We start from the raw sequence: 20,356 nt of genomic DNA, 5'->3' as shown, positions 1-20,356 counted from the left end.
GTACCAGTATGCTGGTGTTGAACTTGTAGAAGCGCTGCACGGTGCGGTCACTGAAGCTGTTACACAGGTTTTTCTTGACAAAGTTGGGATGGTTCAGGATGTCATTCGCCACCAGTGGCTCCTGCCATCAAAAAGTCACGAGGACAAAAGTGATGAATGAAAGAAGGAAATAAAACATTAGACAGATTAATTAGACAAGTCCAAACTAAATCTTGCAAGGAAGTAGAGGGTGTTTACAGTTTGCTTGTTTATGGATGAGAATGAGTGTGTTTGTGGGTGCAAATGTTTTTTGTCTTGCATGTTGTACACTACAATAAAATCATTCTGGCCGTTTGGCCTTGGTTATGGACATATTTAATGTGTTGTTTTGTGTCTTGTCAAAGAGACAGATTGTTTCATTCATGTGTGATGTTTTTTTTGTTGTTGTTGTGTGGTTGTGATTTTTACATTTATTTATTTGTCTCTGGGTCCTTTACCTTGTGTGTGATGTGCTGTTGCTCTGCGGGGGCATGACCTTTGGGGTCAATGAGAGTGGGATGTGCTACCAGGTATCCCCTGTCCTCCATTATGAAGCACCTACGACACACAAAGACACAAATATATGTAAGTGAGAGCAGACAGTAACTGCTAATTCTTTGAGGGTGGATGGATTAAATCAAACAATAAATATTAACTTACACCTGTTTTACCATAAAATGATATTAACTACAATTATTTTAGATCCCTCTTTTTACCCAGTACATAATCCAACTCATCCATCTGCTAAATACTGCTCCATTCTACCTCCCTTTATTCCTTAAACATTCTGCCAAATACTGCTCCTCTTTGCCCCACACCCCCGTTTGGGCTAATCCTGTTTTATATGGCCCCTGAACATCAACAGAAAGAAGGTGAAGGAAGTGAAGAGAGAGAGAGAGAGAGAGAGAGAGAGGTGAAGACAAGGGAAGAAGAGGGGACTGGGAGAGGAGGGGGTGGAAGAAAAGGATGAGGAGAAAAAAAAACAAAACGGTCGACATAAAAGCTGGAGAAAGTACGTAGGACTGAGGCAGCAGCAACGCCACATCTCCAGCAGCCCATGATAATCAGCTTATCTCTTCTTCCCTCTGTCTTTTTTCTTCTTATTCTGCAAGTTTAATTCTTGCTCAGTAAAAATGAAATTTTGTCACCCTCTAAGGAAATTACAGGGGCAACCATAAGGGAAGCAATGATGTGAATGAAGAAGGACAACAGAACAAATGGGGGGAAAAAAACTCAAAAAGATGACAAGTAAGCCAACCGTCTTACCTGATCTTGTTGCCCTTGTCCTGGTTGCAGATGGGCAGCAGGTCCAGCAGGACCTTATAGAAGTAGCGTAGGGTAAAGTCTATACCCATCACTGCAACTGCATAACCAGGGGCCATCTGAGAGCTAGAAAGAGAAGAGAGGACAGAAAAGAAGACAAGGAGAAGAAAAGGACAGACACAAAAAGGAAGCATGAAGGGATTGAAATGACCTGGTAAAAAGTAAAACGTCTTTGTTAAACCGTTGTTGTGTCTGTGTCTTAAGTATCCTTCAAGTCAATAGTCTACTTTCTACAGACCTTACAGGATAAGATCAACATTTACAGACACCTTCAATAATCCACATTTACCTGCACACTCTGGGAATTACTGTTTACACAAACGACAGACTGCACAATGATATGCTCACTGAGCCAGTACACAACAAACTAATCCTGACTCATCAAACACACCGATACGCACTGTTTGTCTGTATACTGTACATTTGCATGGACCATGGTAAACAGTTCTTGTTACACTGCTTCAAGCAGTGTTGTGGCTATCCTAGTGAGTGGCATTTTAAGCTTGCTGAACTAGAAACATAAACACTTTAATCTCAGCTGCAATTACATGCTTCTTAAAGCCTCCAATTCTCTACTAAAAGAGTTTATGTAGAAAGCAGTCTGCAATCATTTCTGTGATAATTGGGAAAAGCATAGGGTGTGTTATCCTTTTGGTTATTTGGCTTTCTTGTGTCCACACCAGACGTTTGGAGGAATACAGCGACTTGCTTAAGAGCACGCGAGAAGAGGATGCTTGACGATATCTGGGACTGAACCCAGTACATTTGGGTGAAGAATATGCTCTCACTGCAACAAAATAGTTAATGGTGTCTCCTTATGTCTTCTTCAGATTCTCCTCTGTCTTCAGAGATGGTGAGATCTGACTGAAGTGACTTCCAGGCTGAAAGCCTAAGTGCCTAAAATGATGGCTTGGATCATAATAATCATGCAACTGCCACATTTGATAATGAGTGCTCTTAATTTATCGTTGCTCATCACTAGTGGTTCTGTGTAAAGATTCACACAAAAAATTTAGCAATGATGAAATGATTAAACAAGTCATCATTTCTCAGATACTCATTCAGGAGCAGATGTGACTTGTAGAAATAGATATCCCCCTGTGCAGTAATAAACTAATAAAGCAGAGGGGTTTACTGTGGTAACAATCCATGCAGTCTTCTTACCTGGAGGCATGGATGGTGTGACTGATGGTCACAACATAACCTGCCCCACCCACATCCAGGTAGGGCCCCGTGAAGGTGATGAGGCCAGGGTTAGCCACCGCATGCTGGTACCTACACGACACAATACATGAAACAGTCAGAGGCAGGGGTGTTTCATAAAGTTTGCAGTACAATGTACAATCAATGCAGGTTTGAAAACACTTGCCAAGGGCTGAAGTGGAAATTTTAATTATTTACTGGTTATCACCAACAAGCCTTGTGCTCACAGTGATTGTACTCTACAAAATGTGCTGATAACCATCCTAACTGGACAAAGAAAAACAGAACATGCCAGAATAATTGAACATGACTAAAAAAAAATGTGTTCTCTGTTAACTTTATTATTTCAGCTTCACTTTATCTTTAGAGTAAACAGTGATGAAAAATGTTATGCCTGCCTAATATTCTCTTGGCTGTATAAGAATTTATTACAAATCAACAGCTAGACAAGATTCAGCTCAGTAACGATTATGATCCATTTTTAAGCAACATGCACCTACAGTTTGCACACACTTCACTTTAACTCTTACCTACCCAACCCTGTCTCATAACTCCTTGTTCTCCCCTAAAACACACACACACACACACACACACACACACACACACACTCCTTCCTCCCCCTTCACACCCTCCAAAGTATGCCTCACCATTGTCTACGGGTCGGGTCGAAGGCTTTGTCCATCAATGATCCTGGGTAAATCCGGAGCACCCCACTGGGCGTTGCTATGTAACGCCGCACAATGTAGCAGTTGAGGCTACTCATTTCCATTAGTGTCATCCACTCATCCGTGACGTGACTGGTCGCCATAACCTCGTTCCTGACAGAGGACTGCCGAGGGAAAGGATGGAGAGAGAGAGAGAGGGAGAGGAGGGATTGTGAGGGTGGAGGAAGGAAGGAAGAAAGAAATTGGGGAAGGAGTAGAAAAGTAAGAGATTAAATCTGTGGTTGGCCTGAAATGTAAGTTGGCAAAAAACTTTTGGCAAGTCTGCCTCCAGTCGAGCCACAAAAACAAAACAGAAATAAAAAGTGACTACTGTCTATTCAACTCCTCTACTTTCAAAACTTAACTTACAATCAGAAGTGAAATTATTCTACTGTCTTACTGCTAAAGACAGTCATACACATTTTCCATCAAATATGATGTGTTTAAGATGAAGAAATCATAATCAAGAAATCACAAATGATAAGGCTCGGAAAACCAATTTTCTCTATTGCTCCTAAAGACCTGAAAAACACTCCGAAAGATCACATCACAGGACCATTTCAGAAAAGCTTCGACGTTTGAAAGGGGTGATGAGGTCACTGGAGGAGGCCTTTAAGACTAGCCTGGGAATGAGAGCTGGGACTGTGGCTTAGAGTTCAAACTCTAACCCCCTACTCCCCCCAGGACAGGAATGCACACAGATTGCCAAAGCCACATGGGGGTCTGTCCCCTTCTTAAAGATGCAGAGCTTAATTTAAATTTTGTGAATATTAGTTTTAATATTAGTGGCCTGAAAAGTTGGACCATCTTTGTCAGATACTGTAAGTAACTGAAGGAAAGTTATAACCAATAAGTACATCTAAAAACACAAGTGTAAAAAAAAAAAAAATCCCTTGAGCTCTCCTGGGACACATTAATTGTGTGTCAAAGTGCTTTTACATACTTACTCAATATGAATATTTGTGAACACGTCTGTAACCAGACCGCAGGGCTGGCTATGTGCCACGTGTTTGTCAGGTAAACAACATTAATACTGTGTTTGACAGTGTGTGCCTTCAGGCCAGCCTCAGCACTGAGCTGTAACTGTGTTCCCATGCTTGTGTACCTTGAGGCCTGGGTTGGCTATGAGCCTGGTGTTATCACTCAGGTAGGCGGTGTAGTGCTCCACCATACGCTTTGTTTCTGGCTGACTGAGGTGCTCGTAGGGAGAGGAGAAACTACCAGCTGCCAACATCACTGTGGGAGATTCTGGGAAAAACACAGAGAGGGAAAGAGGGACAGTCAGAGGTGCTAAATCAAAGTTTTAGAGCTGACTGTGGATAAAAATAAGTATTGTAATCGTATACTAATCTAATACTCTACGTTTTGACATCATAGCCGAGGTCTGTGGACCAGGTGCTTTTCTTACCGACGGTGGCGAGCTGTTTGAAGTGCAGGCAGGAGCTGGGCTGACCCAACAGGTCTAAACGATGGTAGAGGAGCTTGGAGCTGGGAGCGGTGTTCAGGTTCTTCAGCTGCTTTACTGGGATCTCTGGCTGCACGTACACGATGCACAGGATGAACGATGTGTCCTGGACCTAGAGGACAAGAAAGGAAAGGAGCTTAATTTATGCTTTACATTAGAGATCCCCTCCTGATATGTTTTAAGACATTTAAAAGTACTCTGCTTTCAATAATGATTTGTGTCTGATATGTTATTCCCCCCCCAAAAAAGTTCAACTACCTTGTTCAACTCCCTGATTGAAAAATTATACATCTATGAATATACAAATATGTTTTGTCTCAAATGTTTAACTACTAGACGCAAGATACTACACTGGAAGTTTCAATTTTCACAGCCCACTTGTGTAAGTTTAGACTACGATTAGCATCCAAAATTGTTCTGTTGTGACAAAATCATGGTCATATGTGCACATCTTAAATTCAGATTTAAGGTGAGCACAGAGAATCTTTCCCCCTTCTAGAGTCAAACTGAGCACACACCAAACATCCAAGTTTTTTTTAGTGAAGGGACTTTAACATGAACATATTCCACATGAATCCGCAGTATGCAGTCAAGCAAGTTTAGTACATACACTAAAATACGATACATTTACTTTTAGTGACTGGGGTAAGCTGATGAATAACATACTGGGTGTTGATGATGGTTATTGTACACTTGAGTCCTACATATTTTGTCGAAACTAGAGGCAGGAGAGACGATGACATTACACACACTCCCCATCTCCCCTCTTTCTCTATGTTTAGTGTTAGACATCACAGTCGGTGTTTTATGGGCTGCAGGCGTCTTCCACAGAAGACAACTGCTATCGCCCCACCAATTCTAAATAAATCATGGAGGACTAGCCTGGTCTTTAAATTATGAGACCTTGTTGCTGAACCATGTCATGAGGAAATAGGAGAAAATGAACTAATTTTGTCGTAATTGTGGTCAAAAGTACAAAATTTGACAATATGATCGTTTCATTGATAAGTTCCCTGAATATAGGATAAAAAACAGCGTGGGAACAACAGTCTCTTCTTGATTGTTGCTCTCTAGGTCATTTTTCTGGGTCTGGAACATTCATTTTAAAAAACCAGACACAGCTGTCCAAGTCATGGCAAAGGTGATGTGTTTGAACTCTTGCGCCTGTGTGAAAAAAAACAAAATGTCAAAAGCTTTTAAAAAAGGCCAAAAGTGAAATGTCTACATTAAGTGCGATATTTTTGCTCCTGCCAAAAACTCTAAATGTCAGAAAGCAAAAAGAGTCAACATGGCGTGATGTTATTGCTGTCCTGTTGCCATTTGTTCCTAACACATGACACTTCTGGGCCTGAGAGGAAAAGCAGATTTGAGGCGTAGACAGTTTCTGGGTGTGGGAGCACTTGGTTTTTATTACACTGACTAATTTAAGGTGGCGGAGGTTTGGTGGAGACACAAAGGCTGGGAACATAAATCTCTATACTGTTTTTATACAGCTATACAGAAATGATAACGAGCTATAGACAGCGAGGGAGGAGACGGAGAGAAAGTTAAGTCAGCGGAGGAGTATTTGAGACGGTTTTTGTCCCGTCATGACAAAGGCTCATGAGCCAAAGATCATTCGTCACTGATCTGACTACAAAAGCACTTGATGTGTTTTAAAAGGGTGTAATCCTTTCACTCATATTTATTCTGGCCTACTGTCATTCAAATAATGACAAAATAAGAAATTATTGGTATATAATCTCCATCATTGTTAAAGTTGATTTACAAACTTTATTTTCTGCTTTGGGAAACATTAAAATTACACAGACAATAAGAAAAAGATGATGATGTTGGGTGTGCTGCTAAGTCATGCGTTCTTATTTCAAATAGATTTGAAATGTATGCAAACTTGCTTATTTGTGTGTGTCTTCAAGTGTGAAATGGTGAATCAGAAAGTCATCAACTAAATGCTGATCTGTGAAGGAAAATGTTACGTGTTGAGCCGATTACACCGTCACCTACCAGCTTCCAGGCGTAGCTAACGTTGTACGCGTCTTTGCTGTTGTCCCTGAGTCGGTTGGTGTGCCAGGACAGAGAGGAGTTGACGGGCACAACGATGATCTGACTGCCCAAAGGGAGGCTGCAAGAAATACAGAGCTTTTGAGTGATCACAAAAATACACATTAAATGTGCTATGAACTGGTTTATATCCACGGCTGAAGGTAATTTTGGTTTTAAATGGTTTTTGAAGCTGAAGTCGCTTTTAAACCGGCGTCTTCCTCATCCCTTCTCACCTGAGGATATTCTGTCGTACAGCGGGGAATCCTGGGATGTTCTCATAGTGGATGATGTCTGTGTGCAGGGGAGGCTCCGTCATCAGATAGGGTCGTGTTAGTGATGGGTGCATCAGGGTGTAACCTGGGAAATCAACCAGTTGACAACAGCAACATCATTAATTGGTGCTTTTACACCAAACAAAGAAAAACAGGATCTGCATACATCATTAAAACAATAACGCACCAGCAGCGGATAAATTGGTGGTCACTAACAAACAAGGGACACATTCATTTCAATTCATAACATTGACAGTCTAGTGTGAAATAAAATAAATTCATGGAGAATAAAAATGTGTGTACGTGTGGCTGATATCCGTAAGTGATATTGTGTGAAATACAACTAGTTAAAGCAGCAGCAGCATCTGAATCTGATTCTGCAGCGCTGTGTTCGCTACAGAGTCACAGCATCAGCCGAAGAGGGAACCGTGCAGTTTAATGCTGCTTTCTCCCCCAAAATCTGAAATTCCACTGAGCGGCACAACAGAAATAATAACCTTCAAAGTGTTCCAAAGGCGCTCAGTCGCAAACAGTACTCTCTAATAAGAAAGTGTAGTCCCGTAGTAAACACAGCTCTTAACAGCAGTGGTAATCATTCTGGGAGAGAGAAAGCCCTAAAGAAACACAGAATTGAAAGCCCATCTGTGTTCAAGGGAGTAAACAAACAAAATAACATGTGCTTTTACTCAGTTCTAATAACATTGTGTGTATTTAGTGAGAAAAAGAGGGTCTATATTTATCAGAGAAGCAGCAGATTCCAAAAAAAGTCACAATTCCTACAAGTTTTCCATGCAAAAATAAATCCCACATACTCATCTACTATTTTAGCTTCAGGTCCGGAAGCTTCTTGTCAGCTGAGTATTTACCTAAACTCTAATTGGCAGCAGACGATTTGCATGCCGGCTAATAACTTTAATAGGAGTCATTTGTCAATGTTTACCGAGTTGCTGCGTTAATAGGCCGGTGCAGTAATAAGCTATAATTTGATGGCATATTTATTACAATAACAAACATTTTAGAGAGAGAGAGAAAAAAAAAAAGAGACTCTTTGAATGGCACAGCAGAGGAGCGGAACTCGCACAGCTGCAAAAACTCACTCGCAATAATTGGGTTTTGGTTTGCTTAAAAATTCTGATGGTGGCTAACACTCGTGCAAACCATTTGAGTCAGTAACTGTGCCCATGTTTTATAACTTTCCTCCACCTCTTTCTCCCTCTCCCACCTTCCAAAATCTCCTCTCCTCCACATGTTCTTCTTCCCACCTGCTCTTCACTTGCTCCTCATCAAATCTCCAACCAAACTTTACCTTCAGCTTCAGTTTTTTTTTTGAATTCTCCCTCCTTCTTGCCTCCAAACAGCATGGCACTGCCCACACCAAAAACCTTCACAAATTAAGTCTGGTTGTTTTGTTGTTGTTTTTTTGAACAAGTCAAATTAGATACATATGCTTTCCCAGTTTTATTATGGTTTGGGCTTGGTGAGTATTCGGTTTCAGTTGGGGTTATTTGAAGTCTTTTCATTAGGGGGTGACATTTTTAAAAGATAAAAGATAAAAAACCCAGTGACACAGTTATGCACAAAGGTGTGAAAATGGCCAGAGCTCTATGCACTTTGCTAACTCTTCTCTCCACATTCCTGACATTCCTACTGTCTGTTTTTACTGCTGAATCGCCCCTGTGTTGGCGGTGATGGCTGCAGTGAGCTTTCAGAGAAGAGACAGAAGGACTGCAACTCGAATTTGGATCAACTTCTGAACAGTCAGGTTGGATTATGAGTTGACAGGTACTCTCGCTTTACCTCCCCCTCTATATTACTGAATTAAACCCTTAGATCTGGTATGAAAGACATACCAGTAAAAGTAATATTTATGTGTGTGCCATATAAATGCAATGAAAACCTAGTTCTCATTTTATTTTAGTTTCCTTTTAAATACCTAATTTTCATCTTAGATTTGCAGGTCGCTTGGCGGGAGGACAATGCCACCGAGAGCAGTGTCACCTTTTTTTCCAGCCAATATTACTCAGTATAAGTAACAGAACCAATCTGTAGTTATAGTTTCATTTAGCTAAAGCCTGTCCATTAATCGCACAGTTCTTCAGGCCAACAGAGCACAGCCTACCTGTTGCACAGCACCACTTCAGTCAAGACCACCTCAGCTGAGGCCAAGACAAACCAGGACCGGACATGAGCACTACCGCCCGGCACTGTGGCAACGCACTGAGGCATGGCTCAAGAGAGAATGAAATGCCAAAGAAATGCCAGAGCTACCTAGAAGATGTCAATTAAATCTAATAAGGAATAATGGCTTTGGAAGATGTTGAGACAGACAAAATAAAGTGTAATTCCATTTGTATGTTAAACAAGAACACCAAAACACATTCTTTTCCCACCATTTGGAGCTTTTCTCTATGGTTATGACTAATAAAGATTGATACTATGAATAGGCGCAGAGATGTACGTCGTATGTTTTTTGTTTTGTTAAAGGCCTAGAATTCTAATTTTGTTCATTTTGCTGACCACAAGTTACCATTAATGGAAGGGAATTTGGAAAAAGAGCATCATTTCTCTGCAGTAGATAACCCTGCTAATTCTTATGTGATGAAGAACATGAGTTTGTGAATGTGTGGGAAAGTCCTGATTCCAAAAAAAATATTTGCACTGGAGCGGATTACTAACACATGGCCTGTCTTCCATGGGACTGACCTTTGTTGTCAATGAGGAAGGTGTATGAAGCCAGAGAGTCTTGGTAGTAGGTGACATCCTCCAAGATGTAGGCAAGATTCACATCCACCCCGACTACGCCCAGGAGCAGGTTACCAAAATAACACGGCCGGCTCACAGTCATAATAAAGCCTGGAGAAACAAGAAAGATGTGAATGAAGTTCATGCAACAGCTCAGATTAGTTAGCTCATCTTGTGTTTTCAGTTTAGCTCTGTTGTGATCATATTATTCATTTCTGTGCAGTTCGGATAAACTCATCTGAACTGTTTCATTTGACTTCTAGTAAGTGTTTATTAGCCTGGTTCCAGACTTCGAAACGGTTCAAATGCTACGCTCATTAACAGCTGATTCCCCAGATGGAAAAATCAAGCGAGCCAATCACAGTTTTGTTGGCTGAAAAAGCAGGGATGAGTCAAACATGACAAACATTAACTTAACTATTCTAAGTAACTGCTAATGAAGATTTCATGTCAACTGAAAAAAAATGTTGGCAGGATGGATACGACACACTGTATTTGCAATTGAGTGTTTATCAGGCTACGTGTTTCTTACCGTTTACCCAAATGTAATACTGATTAATTCATGCAGTTGCAACAATAGGTCCACTAGTCAATCAAGAGAAAATGAATCAGCAACTGTTTTGATAATGGAATAATTGTTTTAATCATCTCATAAGCAAACATGCCAAATATTTGCTGGTTTCAGCTTCTCAGATGTGAAGATTTGATGCTTTTTTTCGTCATATATGAAAATAAACTGAATATTTTTGGGTTTTGGGACTGTTGGTCAGACAAAACAAGACATTTAAAGAAAATGATTTCTGACATCTTACAGACAAATTATTTATCGAGAAAATAATTGTCAGATTAATCAATAATGACAATAATTGTTGATTGCAGCCCTATATTTATGTCAATTTAGTTCGCTTTGACTTAACTCATTGCAACTTGTTATGGATAGAAACCTCAATGATCTTGGCTATAATCTAAAATATCACTCAAATTAGTCCAGACTGAAGTTCTTTTCAATCCACTTGGGTCCAGAGTACTCACCGTCTCCCATGGGGTCAGCATAGGGCAGGCTGAAACGGGCCAGGTCGATCATGCGGTTGGGCAGGTTGATGTAGAAGCGACCCACTGTCGTCTCCAGGTTGCTCAGTTGGTTCAGCACCATCATGCTGCCCTTCATCACTGGCATCATGGAAGTCCCTGCTGATCCGGACGAGGACGCTACAGAACGGTCTCGGTCAGATGCTCGGTCGACGCCATACTTCACCGAATTCTGCTCCGCAAGGTCCCTCAGGAAGGCCAACTCCTTCAGACCTGTTACTCCCTCTGAAGGAGGAGGGAGTGAGATAGAGATTGAGTTAAGAAAAGGGAGAGTGAGACGATGACAGAATTTGTCTGATTTAATTGAGCAGTAATATTAAGAACAAAACTGTAATTGATGGCTGAACCTCTACTGAACAGGGTAATTGTGCAAATAAAAGAGGAGGGAAGGGGGGGTTTGGAAGGAAATAGAAAGCTCTTAACTTAAGAGCACATGACTCAAATTCCTACTATAAAAGGCGGTTTTCCCACTGTTCTCTTTCCCCTCTAGCAGTAAAAAAGAAATTCTTTCAAGGAGTTAGAAAAAGATATTACACTCCTGCCACCAAACAGGGGCTGGATTCAACAAGATTCTTGAGAACAATTAAACTCATGCAGTTCACATGGCCAAGCAGTGAATTGCTTGCATAGAACAGGATCAGCAAGCTTTGACTACTCAACACCACTCTGACTTTAGAAGGAAACTGATTTATGGTCAGCAGTTCAGAGATATTTCAAACATGCAGGCCCTGACTTGTGATTCTGCATTGTGATCTCTATAGGCTTTATTTGTACAATCCTTCAAATCTGCCAAACACAACTGTCATATGTCAAACTCGGAGATCATGACACAAATAAATCCCTCATCACTTTTAAGAAACTCTGCAGCCGAGATGTTAATGCACACTTCAGATATTAGACTCAGATTTTATCTTTCCAAGCCTCTAAAGGTCATTTAGAGGGTACTGAATAACCATGACTGGCCCCCACAGCTGTCACCTGGACCATTTGGCATCCCATAACCTATTGGGAAGGATAGAGCGCAGAATGTCTGCCAGTATCCAATCATTGACTGGATTACAGCAGAATCCCTATTTAATGCCAAGGCTCTGCTCTGTTAATCATCACGCTGGGCAACTGACGGGGGGCAATGTCATCATGGGTGGCAATGTCAAACGAGCACAAGGGAGAAATCTCGCTGACAGCACAGGTTTCTGTTTACCTTCTGTTTACCTTCTGAGGGAGTATCTTCTTTCTAGGATGGATATGATAGTCTTCACAGACCAAAAGTATTCTTTCAGTAATCTGAAAGGGTACCCTTCAGAATTTTGGAGTCACTGAGCGGACAGATTTGTTTATAGTTGGCATTTCTCACCAAATCATACTTTGTGCATCTTTGAGGCCTAAAAAACATATAAAAACATATGCAAAGGCCATTTTTTTGAATATTTTGAGACCTACATTGTTGTTGATAATTTGCCAACAGAGAGGAATTAATATGAACTGGACAACAGCTGAATAATAATTGAATAACTTTATGGGCTATTAAAGGCTATTTTAGAGGTAATTATGTTGAACTTTGCATAGCCAGTCTGTGCTGCATCTACAGTACATATCAGTATGTGAAGTAATCCATCATCACCCACTTACTCAATCTGTCTGAGCTGCTGTTCCTATTAGTGTTTCAACTACCTAGCCAAGATTAAAAAAAACAAAACACACAAGTTTGAGAGTAACTTCAGAGGAATTAGGGGAGATAAAAAGTCTAACCTGTGTAATAATATTCAAACAACTCATGTTTATAGTCTAAGCTTTATTTCCTGTCATAACCCCACCTCTACCTCCATTGGTGTTCTATAAATATGGTCTGTGGTGCAAAAAAAGGTTGGCAGCCAGTTTTCTTCCTCCCTGTCTCTTGCTGCAGCATTGCTACATTTCTTGGCATTACATCAACCAATTGTTGATTTGTGGAAGAGCATGAAAATACTATTGTGTAACCCTCGTGCTTGTACATATATAGTCATTGCGTGTGCTAGTAGGGTCCGTGATTAAAAACAAAACAGGGACCGGACACATTACTCTGAAGTGTCTTTGGTGGTCAAAATCTCCGCACGTTACCTTAATGTGGACTGAACTGATGAGAAATCGAACCCGGTGCTGTTGACCACCTTGAAATATCTATGATGAAGGGTTCAAATCTCTCAAATCTAAGCTAGAGCTGAAACAATTATTGGATCAGTTAAATGAAAGAAAAGTTATCCACAACCAATCCTCAACAAATGATGATAAATGGTTTAATTCCAGTTTCATTTTGGGCTCTGGAAAATTGTGATGGGCATTTTTCTGTTTTCTGTGTTTTTTGTCATTCTATAGACTAAATGTGATTTTATGCTCTGCCAACCAGTCAAGTTGCAGTTTACATCCATGTCTGTCCAGACTCATATAATATTTGTAGTGAAGATTTTGAAGGAATTTAATAAAAAGGTATTAAGTGTATTTTCCCTGTATATGTTCACATTCTTGGCCAAAATGCTGATTCTGATAGAAAACAACGTTGTAGCCATGAGAGTAGACGATGCTTGAGATATGGATGTTGCTGCAAAGAAGTTACAAATTTTAAAACGTGGACACTTCACACACATCTTCAACCCGGCAGCACAGAAGATCTAAACATTCACCCCAGTTTCAAGGTGAGCACCCATTCACCAATTCAGTATCTGACCAAATGTGAAATATGGTTACAATCTCCCCTTCTGTTCCTGAGTTATGGTGTTGAATAATGGCCAGAAAAGTGTTTTTGCAGAACATTAGGATGTCACAGTAATGTTAACCTTTGACCTTTTGGATATAAAATGTCATCACTTCATAATTTTATCCTATTAGACATTTGTGTGAAACTCTGTCATAATTAGTGTATGAATTCTTGAGTTATGGCCAAAAACATGTTATGTGAGGTCAAAGTGACCTTAATCTTTGACCTTTGACCACTAAATTCTAATCAGTTCATCCTTGAGTCCAAGTGGACGTTTTTGTCCCAGATGTAATGAAGTTCCCTCCGGGCGTTTCTGAGATATCGCATTCATGAGAATGGGACAGACGGATGGGCGGACAACCTGAAAACATAATGCCTCCGGCCAAGGCTGTCGCTGGTGTGGAGACATAAAAACACAAGTATGTATGCAAAATATAATCAGTAAGTAGGCTCAACATGTAGGGTAGAAACTAATAGAAAATATATTGTCATTTACAGGGCAGCAGTTTATTCTAGTAACCATACACTGCTTTGGGGTGGGTGGTGGGCATCTCATCAGTGCAAACATACACACACACACACACACATACACACACACACACACACACACACACAACTCTGCATTATACTGCCAAAGGACTGCTGATCTCCTTGAACAATCAGCACTTCACATTTGGCAGGGGATGCAGGGAATAAGACACGCACACCCATATCGGGCCTTTCAGCTGCATGCGACAGCATCAGCAACAAAACAAATGCTTTTTTGGATATGCAATGCTAATAAACTCAGAGGACATTAGATTTCTGCATCCTTTTCATCATGGAGTTCTTTAAACGAGCAAGGTCCTCTGTCAGTCACACACAGAGTGAGCAGTACACCCTTTGAAGTCTCACTCTCTCCTCTCTTAGATGTACCTAATTTCCATTCTCTGATGCAAAAATGATTTGTATTAATGGTGGACTAATGCATGCACAGCAGAGGTGATTGTTGTGTGTGTGTGTGTGTGTGTGTGTGTGTTGCAGAGGGAGGAGGGAATTAGAGGAGACAGATGGATGGACAAGGACAATAAAAGAGGAAAAGGAAGCATACACACCACACCAACACACACCCACGCTGAAAACAAAAAGCCTTTGAGGTTTCTGAGCACCTCTCTAACCTTCAGTCTTCTCGTGAGCACATTGTATCCAAGAACAGAGAGAGAGGATATCTAACAAACAGAAACAGCTCCCAGAAAAAGCCAAACAGGAATGAAGCTCCGGATACAGTACGTGCAGAGCAAGAAAAGAAATCAACATTTTAAGTGGAGAACATGGAACACTCGTAGAGAGCCAAAAAGCGGTCTACGTTTGACGCACTTCATTTAGCCTATTTTAAACAGCAGACACTTACAAAAGCTGCAAACACTTGTGCTTTTACTTTGAAACTTTCTCATTTTTGATCCAGCACTATATAACAGTCCAAATTGTAAGTCAAATGCTACTCTCTCTCTCTTTATTAAAATGCAATTTGGGCTCTTTTGGTTCTAAATTAAAAAAAAAACACCTTGTAATCATCAAATAAAAAATAAATAAATGAATAAATAAATATATGAGTGACCTACCATTCATGAGAGCGTAGGTGAGGATCATGACAGAGTTGTTGAGGTGTCTGTTCTCCTCTCTGACCACACTGAGTGTCGCTCTCTTCTCCTGCTCCGAGGACTCTCGAGATGTGATACCAGACGACAGGTAGATGATCACCATGTCTGTGGCTGGTAGAGGATGGGAACACAAATAAAAGCACACAAATTAAGCTAAAACAACAGGGGGGAGCTAATTGCTGGCAGCACACAGAAAACTGATTCCTGAAAGTGCAGCGTTATCACAATTTCACTGATTTTTTTTCTTCTGTAGTTCTTACTGGTACTCTGCTTGCTGAGGCTGGTGGTGTTGCGGAGCAGCTGGAAGGCCTTCTGGAAGCCCGCTGCGTGCTGTGTGGTACCGTCAGAGGCTTTGATGTTGGAGATGAAGGTGGTCATCTTCCTCTTGGTCTCGCTGGTGGCTGGAGACAGCAGGCTCTTATAGCACTGGTCCAGAGAACAGGAGCGAACCGTCTCTGCCACGGACAGGATGGAGATCTGGAGAGGAGGGATGATGAGATTGAGTAATGACCAAAACAGCTGGAGTAACAGATGTTATCAAAAAGTTGGTGTTCCAGGCGCTTTTCCTTTTGAGAATGTTTGGTGCTCTGCAGACCTGTAAACTTCTAAATATGGATATATCTTAATAAAGGACTGTTTCACCAACCTTGTCGTGTTCATCTATGGCGTTTAGGATGACCAGCGCAGAGTCCCTGGCAATCTGTAGTTGGGTGTCAGTTACCGACGCTCCGTGGTCCACCATCACTACGATGTGTTTAGACTGGGGACGCACTGCAGACACATACACAGGCCTGCAGGAAACACACACATGAATACACACGAACATGCATGACCATCATCCTCAGTTAAGACAATATTAAGACATACTGTAAAAGCTTTTTTATAGAGCTAATAAATGCTAAAATTAACAGATAAACATACAGATTAAAGTATTTTACATGTCCAAACAAAACACCTGTAAGTGTCTTTGTCTTTCATTCTCATCCTTCCCTCATTAAGTTTTGTCAGAGGAGTCTTTCCCTCAACCTGGAATCTCAGTTTTCACAAGAGATTCCCACCAGCCTAATGTTATTTTTGGTGGTGGTTCAACACTTTCTCCATTCCATACTGTCACTGCTGAGTTATTAATCCAAAACCATGTGTTTCAAATCTTACACCTACAGTATATATGAAACCTTCAAGCTTCAAAAGTTACAACTGGGTTGTTACTTTTCAGTTCATGTGTTTTGGGGTATAAAATAAGATTTCAGTAGTTTGTCTGGCCTCATAAGGTCATAATAACATAACTAACTTTCTGTATTAGTATGACTTTATTACAGACCGTGAGTGTTTAAAAGATTTACAATCTCTGTTGGCTAGTTGGCAGCATGGTCAATTTACAAAAAAGCTATGTGACTCACTGTTGGCCTGCTGTTAGTGTAATAACGGGTCTAAATCTATTATTTTGTGTAATCACAGCAATGCAAGGAGAGTAGTGATGAGTTACCTCATTAGTCTTCCTTCTAACTTATTTTCGAGCTATATTTTCAATATGTTATAATCTGTGTGTCATTGTATCTGTTAATGTATGTGCATTATCAGCTGTGTGGGGCACAGAGGGGTGCAGAGGATCGGAGGGTCAGCGCCTGTGTGTGTGGTCCGCTGGACAAGGACACACTAACACAGGGTGGAGAAGCAGAGTGATGTACTCACAAAGCCTCATTCACAGTTGAAACAAGCCAGGCAACGTCATTTCTCTCATGGCTGTACGCCAGCTCACTGACTCAAATAGCCAGAAAAAAAAATCCGAAAGACACGATTTTTTTTTTTTTTTTTTTTTTTAATAGAATTGAGAGCCAATGCGAAATGCTTCAGGGAGCAAGGGAGAGACAAAGAATATAGAAAGAAAAGATGAGAGAGAAAGAGGCGTCTTTCAGCGGTGGTCACATAAAAACCCACAACACTGGAGGTGTGAAATTCCAACAGGCTTTAATGGTACAGAGCTACATTCCTGACAAGGGCATGTGTGGTCAGGGTGTGTGAGGGCAGCATGCCATTAACATGCCCTCTGGGCCACCCCACAGCAACTGGCATAGAGGAGGGGTGAAGATGAGGAGGAGGAGGAGGAGGAGGAGGAGAGAGGGTGGCAAAGGGTGAGAGCAATGTGGGAAGGAATGAGTTGTTGTGGCTTTAACCTCAGCCAGCTTATTCTGGTATGGTATTCTGTAATGTGAGTAATATCTGTTGACAAATTGTATGTATGGTGTTAACTTTGAGCTCGGTTGTTGTGTCTCTTTCCCATTAGAACAACTGGATTATAACCAGAGAGAAACAAATGAAAAGTAAAGAAAGGTTGCTTTATACCTGCTGCGGTGCTCGTAACTTCCTTTACAGTGGAATTTATGGGCAGGGAACACAGTGAAGATGCCCTCCTCTGAGCTGAAGTACTGCCATTTTATACCCGGGTTGGACTTCAGGTTGTCTGCCAAAACTGCAAAAGAGAAAGACAGAGAGGGAACAGCAAAAAATTATTAATAAGAGCGAAGGACAGCGACAGAGAAAGGAAGGGAGAAGAGGATCAGGATAGGAAAAACCAGCGAGAGGTGGGATGATGGAGGAAATGGGAAAGGCTGTTGGGAAGGAGACTGAGGAGTTCAGTACTTTGTGTTCAGATTCAACCTTTGATGTGGCCGAGAACCACACAGCCTCAAAACATCTTTCAAGAGGGAGACTTTTTTGAGTTCAGAGGTTAACTGTGATTCCTGTGTGAGAAAACACTCACATGACAAGATCAGTCCAAAAAACACATTCCATGTGTCTGTACGTCACCCTCAGCACTGGACTAATATCATGATATTCAACTGTTAACAATTACTATTGCTTGCTTTCTGTCTTACTGTCTACTTGTTATTTACCCGTCAGCTTGAGCTGGGGGAGGAACCTGTGCTCTTTTGATCCTGTAAAGCTCTTTGAGACATTGTATGTGATATTGGACTTCAAATGAACTTAACTTGATTTATATATACACATTTGAGAATATTATATTACACATTGTCATATGATATAATTGTAGAGCTGCAACAATTCGCCAATTAATTGATTACATTTAGTCGATTGACACAAACTGTTTTGATAACTGATTAATTGTTCCAGTTATTTTTCCAGCAAAAAAGATTTGATGGTCCCAGTTTTTCAAATGTGACAATAAGCTGTTTTTCATTGTCGTATATGATGATGAAGTGAATACCTATACTCTGAGAAATCGTGAATGAGAATTTTCACTATTTTTTTTAACATTTCATAGCATAAAAAAAACCTGTATGCCATATCTAATAGGCACATTTTTGGATGAACCCAAATACCACCCCCTAGTTGCACCTTCTAGGGGGTGGTGTAACTACAATCTAGTTATGGGACCAAATATGGTGTCACCCTTGTCCCTTCTTGGACAACGACTGGCCTGAAACCACATGACCATATATCCAACCCATCTTTGTAGATGTCCCATTGGCTGATATGTGTCTATTTGTATATGATTGGTTGTCTTTCATATATTTTTTTAAACTTTTTTTTTTTTTTACCTTTTTTCATACCCAACTTACTTTATTTAAATGGTGTTTGTAATGTGTTTTATGATGACCCTGATGAAGGCCACAAGCCGAAACGCGTCGGTCAACTAATAAAGTGTTGCGGGAGTTCTCATATCTCTTTATAGCATAAAAACAATCAATAAAATAATTATTTTCAATAATGATAATAATGGTTAGTTGCAGCCCTACATAACTATGTGCATCTTTAGTTAAATCCCAGCATTATGTAGATTGGAACATAACTTCTCATGCTCAAAATGACAATTTGCACTTAAAACAGGTTGAAGTGGAAACATTGTCTTGTCTTAAATCAGGTGATCTCAATTAACCATGTGTGTGAGCTGCTGCATAGAAAATATTCTAACTTGTCTCGTGTGTTGTTTTTCTGTAACTGGCCTTTTCACAGCTATTCAGATCCCTGCAAGCATTTTATAGTGACCGGACATAAAGTACAGTATACACATGTACTCTCACAGAATAAGTTTAATCAAGCAAAAAAAAAAAAGCATGAGCTACTAAACCACAGTGATTTTGATCTGTGTGTCATAACAGTGTCTGCAGGCCGAGCTAAAACAACTACAACCTCTGCAGAGACACTGAGCTTAACTGTATTTGCTCAACACTAACAGACAGATTTTTACTGGGTCACAGAGTCAACAGTATCTTCACAGAGATCCCATCACAAAGCCAGCAACTTCCTTTCCGCTCACTGCAACACAAAACGGCCTTTCACAAAGAGGCGATGGGGGGAGGGAGGCACAATTATAGAAACTTTGGGCCTTTAACCAGACAAACAGCTACAACGGAGAGGGAAGAATCAGAGCGTAGCCATAGGCTTCATTAAAATGAAACGAAACAATAATGCAACTGTTAAAACAACTTTAACACTTAAAATACAGGAATGCAGATTTGGCAATCACCTTAAATCCTACATTTTCAAACAGTATACCAAGTTAACTAATCTTACGCATATAGATTAACATATTAGAACACATCACGTTTGGTTGCAACCTAAATAGATTAAAAATCCAGCACGAATCCTGTTAGGATGCAAATTAGATAGCAGGTTGGAACAGTTCAGAAACTCTAGCTATATGTCTATCATACATTTCTCTTTTGTGTCTTTGCTTAAATCCTGCTAACCACATGAGATTTCTACCTTTTTTCTCCCCTAGAAATTAATAAATGTCATTTTAGGAGAATTAATGGTTTGATTTAGTTAAATAGTACAGTGTTTGATTTCTTGCTGCTAATAAATATTCATTGTGGTTTCTGCATCTCATTAGCTGCCGTATGCGTCCACCAGCTATTTTGCCAATTAGCCGACTATTTGTTACTTTCTGGATGGGGGCTCCTCCTTAGCCTGGGGATGGATTTTCAAATGTCTTTATAATTAAGTCCACAGTGTTTGCCAGACATGCTAACCACCATTCTTGCATGTCAGCTGGTTCTTAATAGTCCCAAAATGTGGTTCTTGGCTTGTGATCACATTGAATTAATCGCCTGCTTAAGAGAACCTGTTTGACCTTTTCCACCCTTCCAGAAATATTACGGGCC

General features: G+C 40.5%; 1 protein-coding gene across 1 annotated transcript in view; it reads right to left on the bottom strand.

Moving 5' to 3' along the window:
- The window catches only part of cachd1 (cache domain containing 1), a 90,139-nt gene that overhangs the window by 12,374 nt on the left and 57,409 nt on the right, over nt 1–20,356 (bottom strand). The window contains exons 5-19 of the mRNA XM_067596432.1: nt 17,574–17,700; nt 15,877–16,021; nt 15,491–15,707; nt 15,192–15,341; nt 10,803–11,084; nt 9,732–9,881; nt 6,990–7,113; nt 6,718–6,835; nt 4,657–4,825; nt 4,354–4,496; nt 3,192–3,373; nt 2,506–2,616; nt 1,285–1,407; nt 477–576; nt 5–121 (exon numbers count right to left, since the gene is read on the bottom strand). Of these exons, the coding sequence (XP_067452533.1) occupies nt 5–121; nt 477–576; nt 1,285–1,407; nt 2,506–2,616; nt 3,192–3,373; nt 4,354–4,496; nt 4,657–4,825; nt 6,718–6,835; nt 6,990–7,113; nt 9,732–9,881; nt 10,803–11,084; nt 15,192–15,341; nt 15,491–15,707; nt 15,877–16,021; nt 17,574–17,700 (2,258 nt within the window). The remainder of the gene's footprint in view (nt 1–4; nt 122–476; nt 577–1,284; nt 1,408–2,505; nt 2,617–3,191; nt 3,374–4,353; nt 4,497–4,656; nt 4,826–6,717; nt 6,836–6,989; nt 7,114–9,731; nt 9,882–10,802; nt 11,085–15,191; nt 15,342–15,490; nt 15,708–15,876; nt 16,022–17,573; nt 17,701–20,356) is intronic.

Source organism: Thunnus thynnus, chromosome 8 (assembly GCF_963924715.1).
Source record: "Thunnus thynnus chromosome 8, fThuThy2.1, whole genome shotgun sequence".
NCBI classification, from domain to species: domain Eukaryota; kingdom Metazoa; phylum Chordata; class Actinopteri; order Scombriformes; family Scombridae; genus Thunnus; species Thunnus thynnus.
The sequence above is the reverse complement of the archived record's forward strand: the minus strand, read 5'-3'. Positions and strand labels throughout refer to the sequence as shown.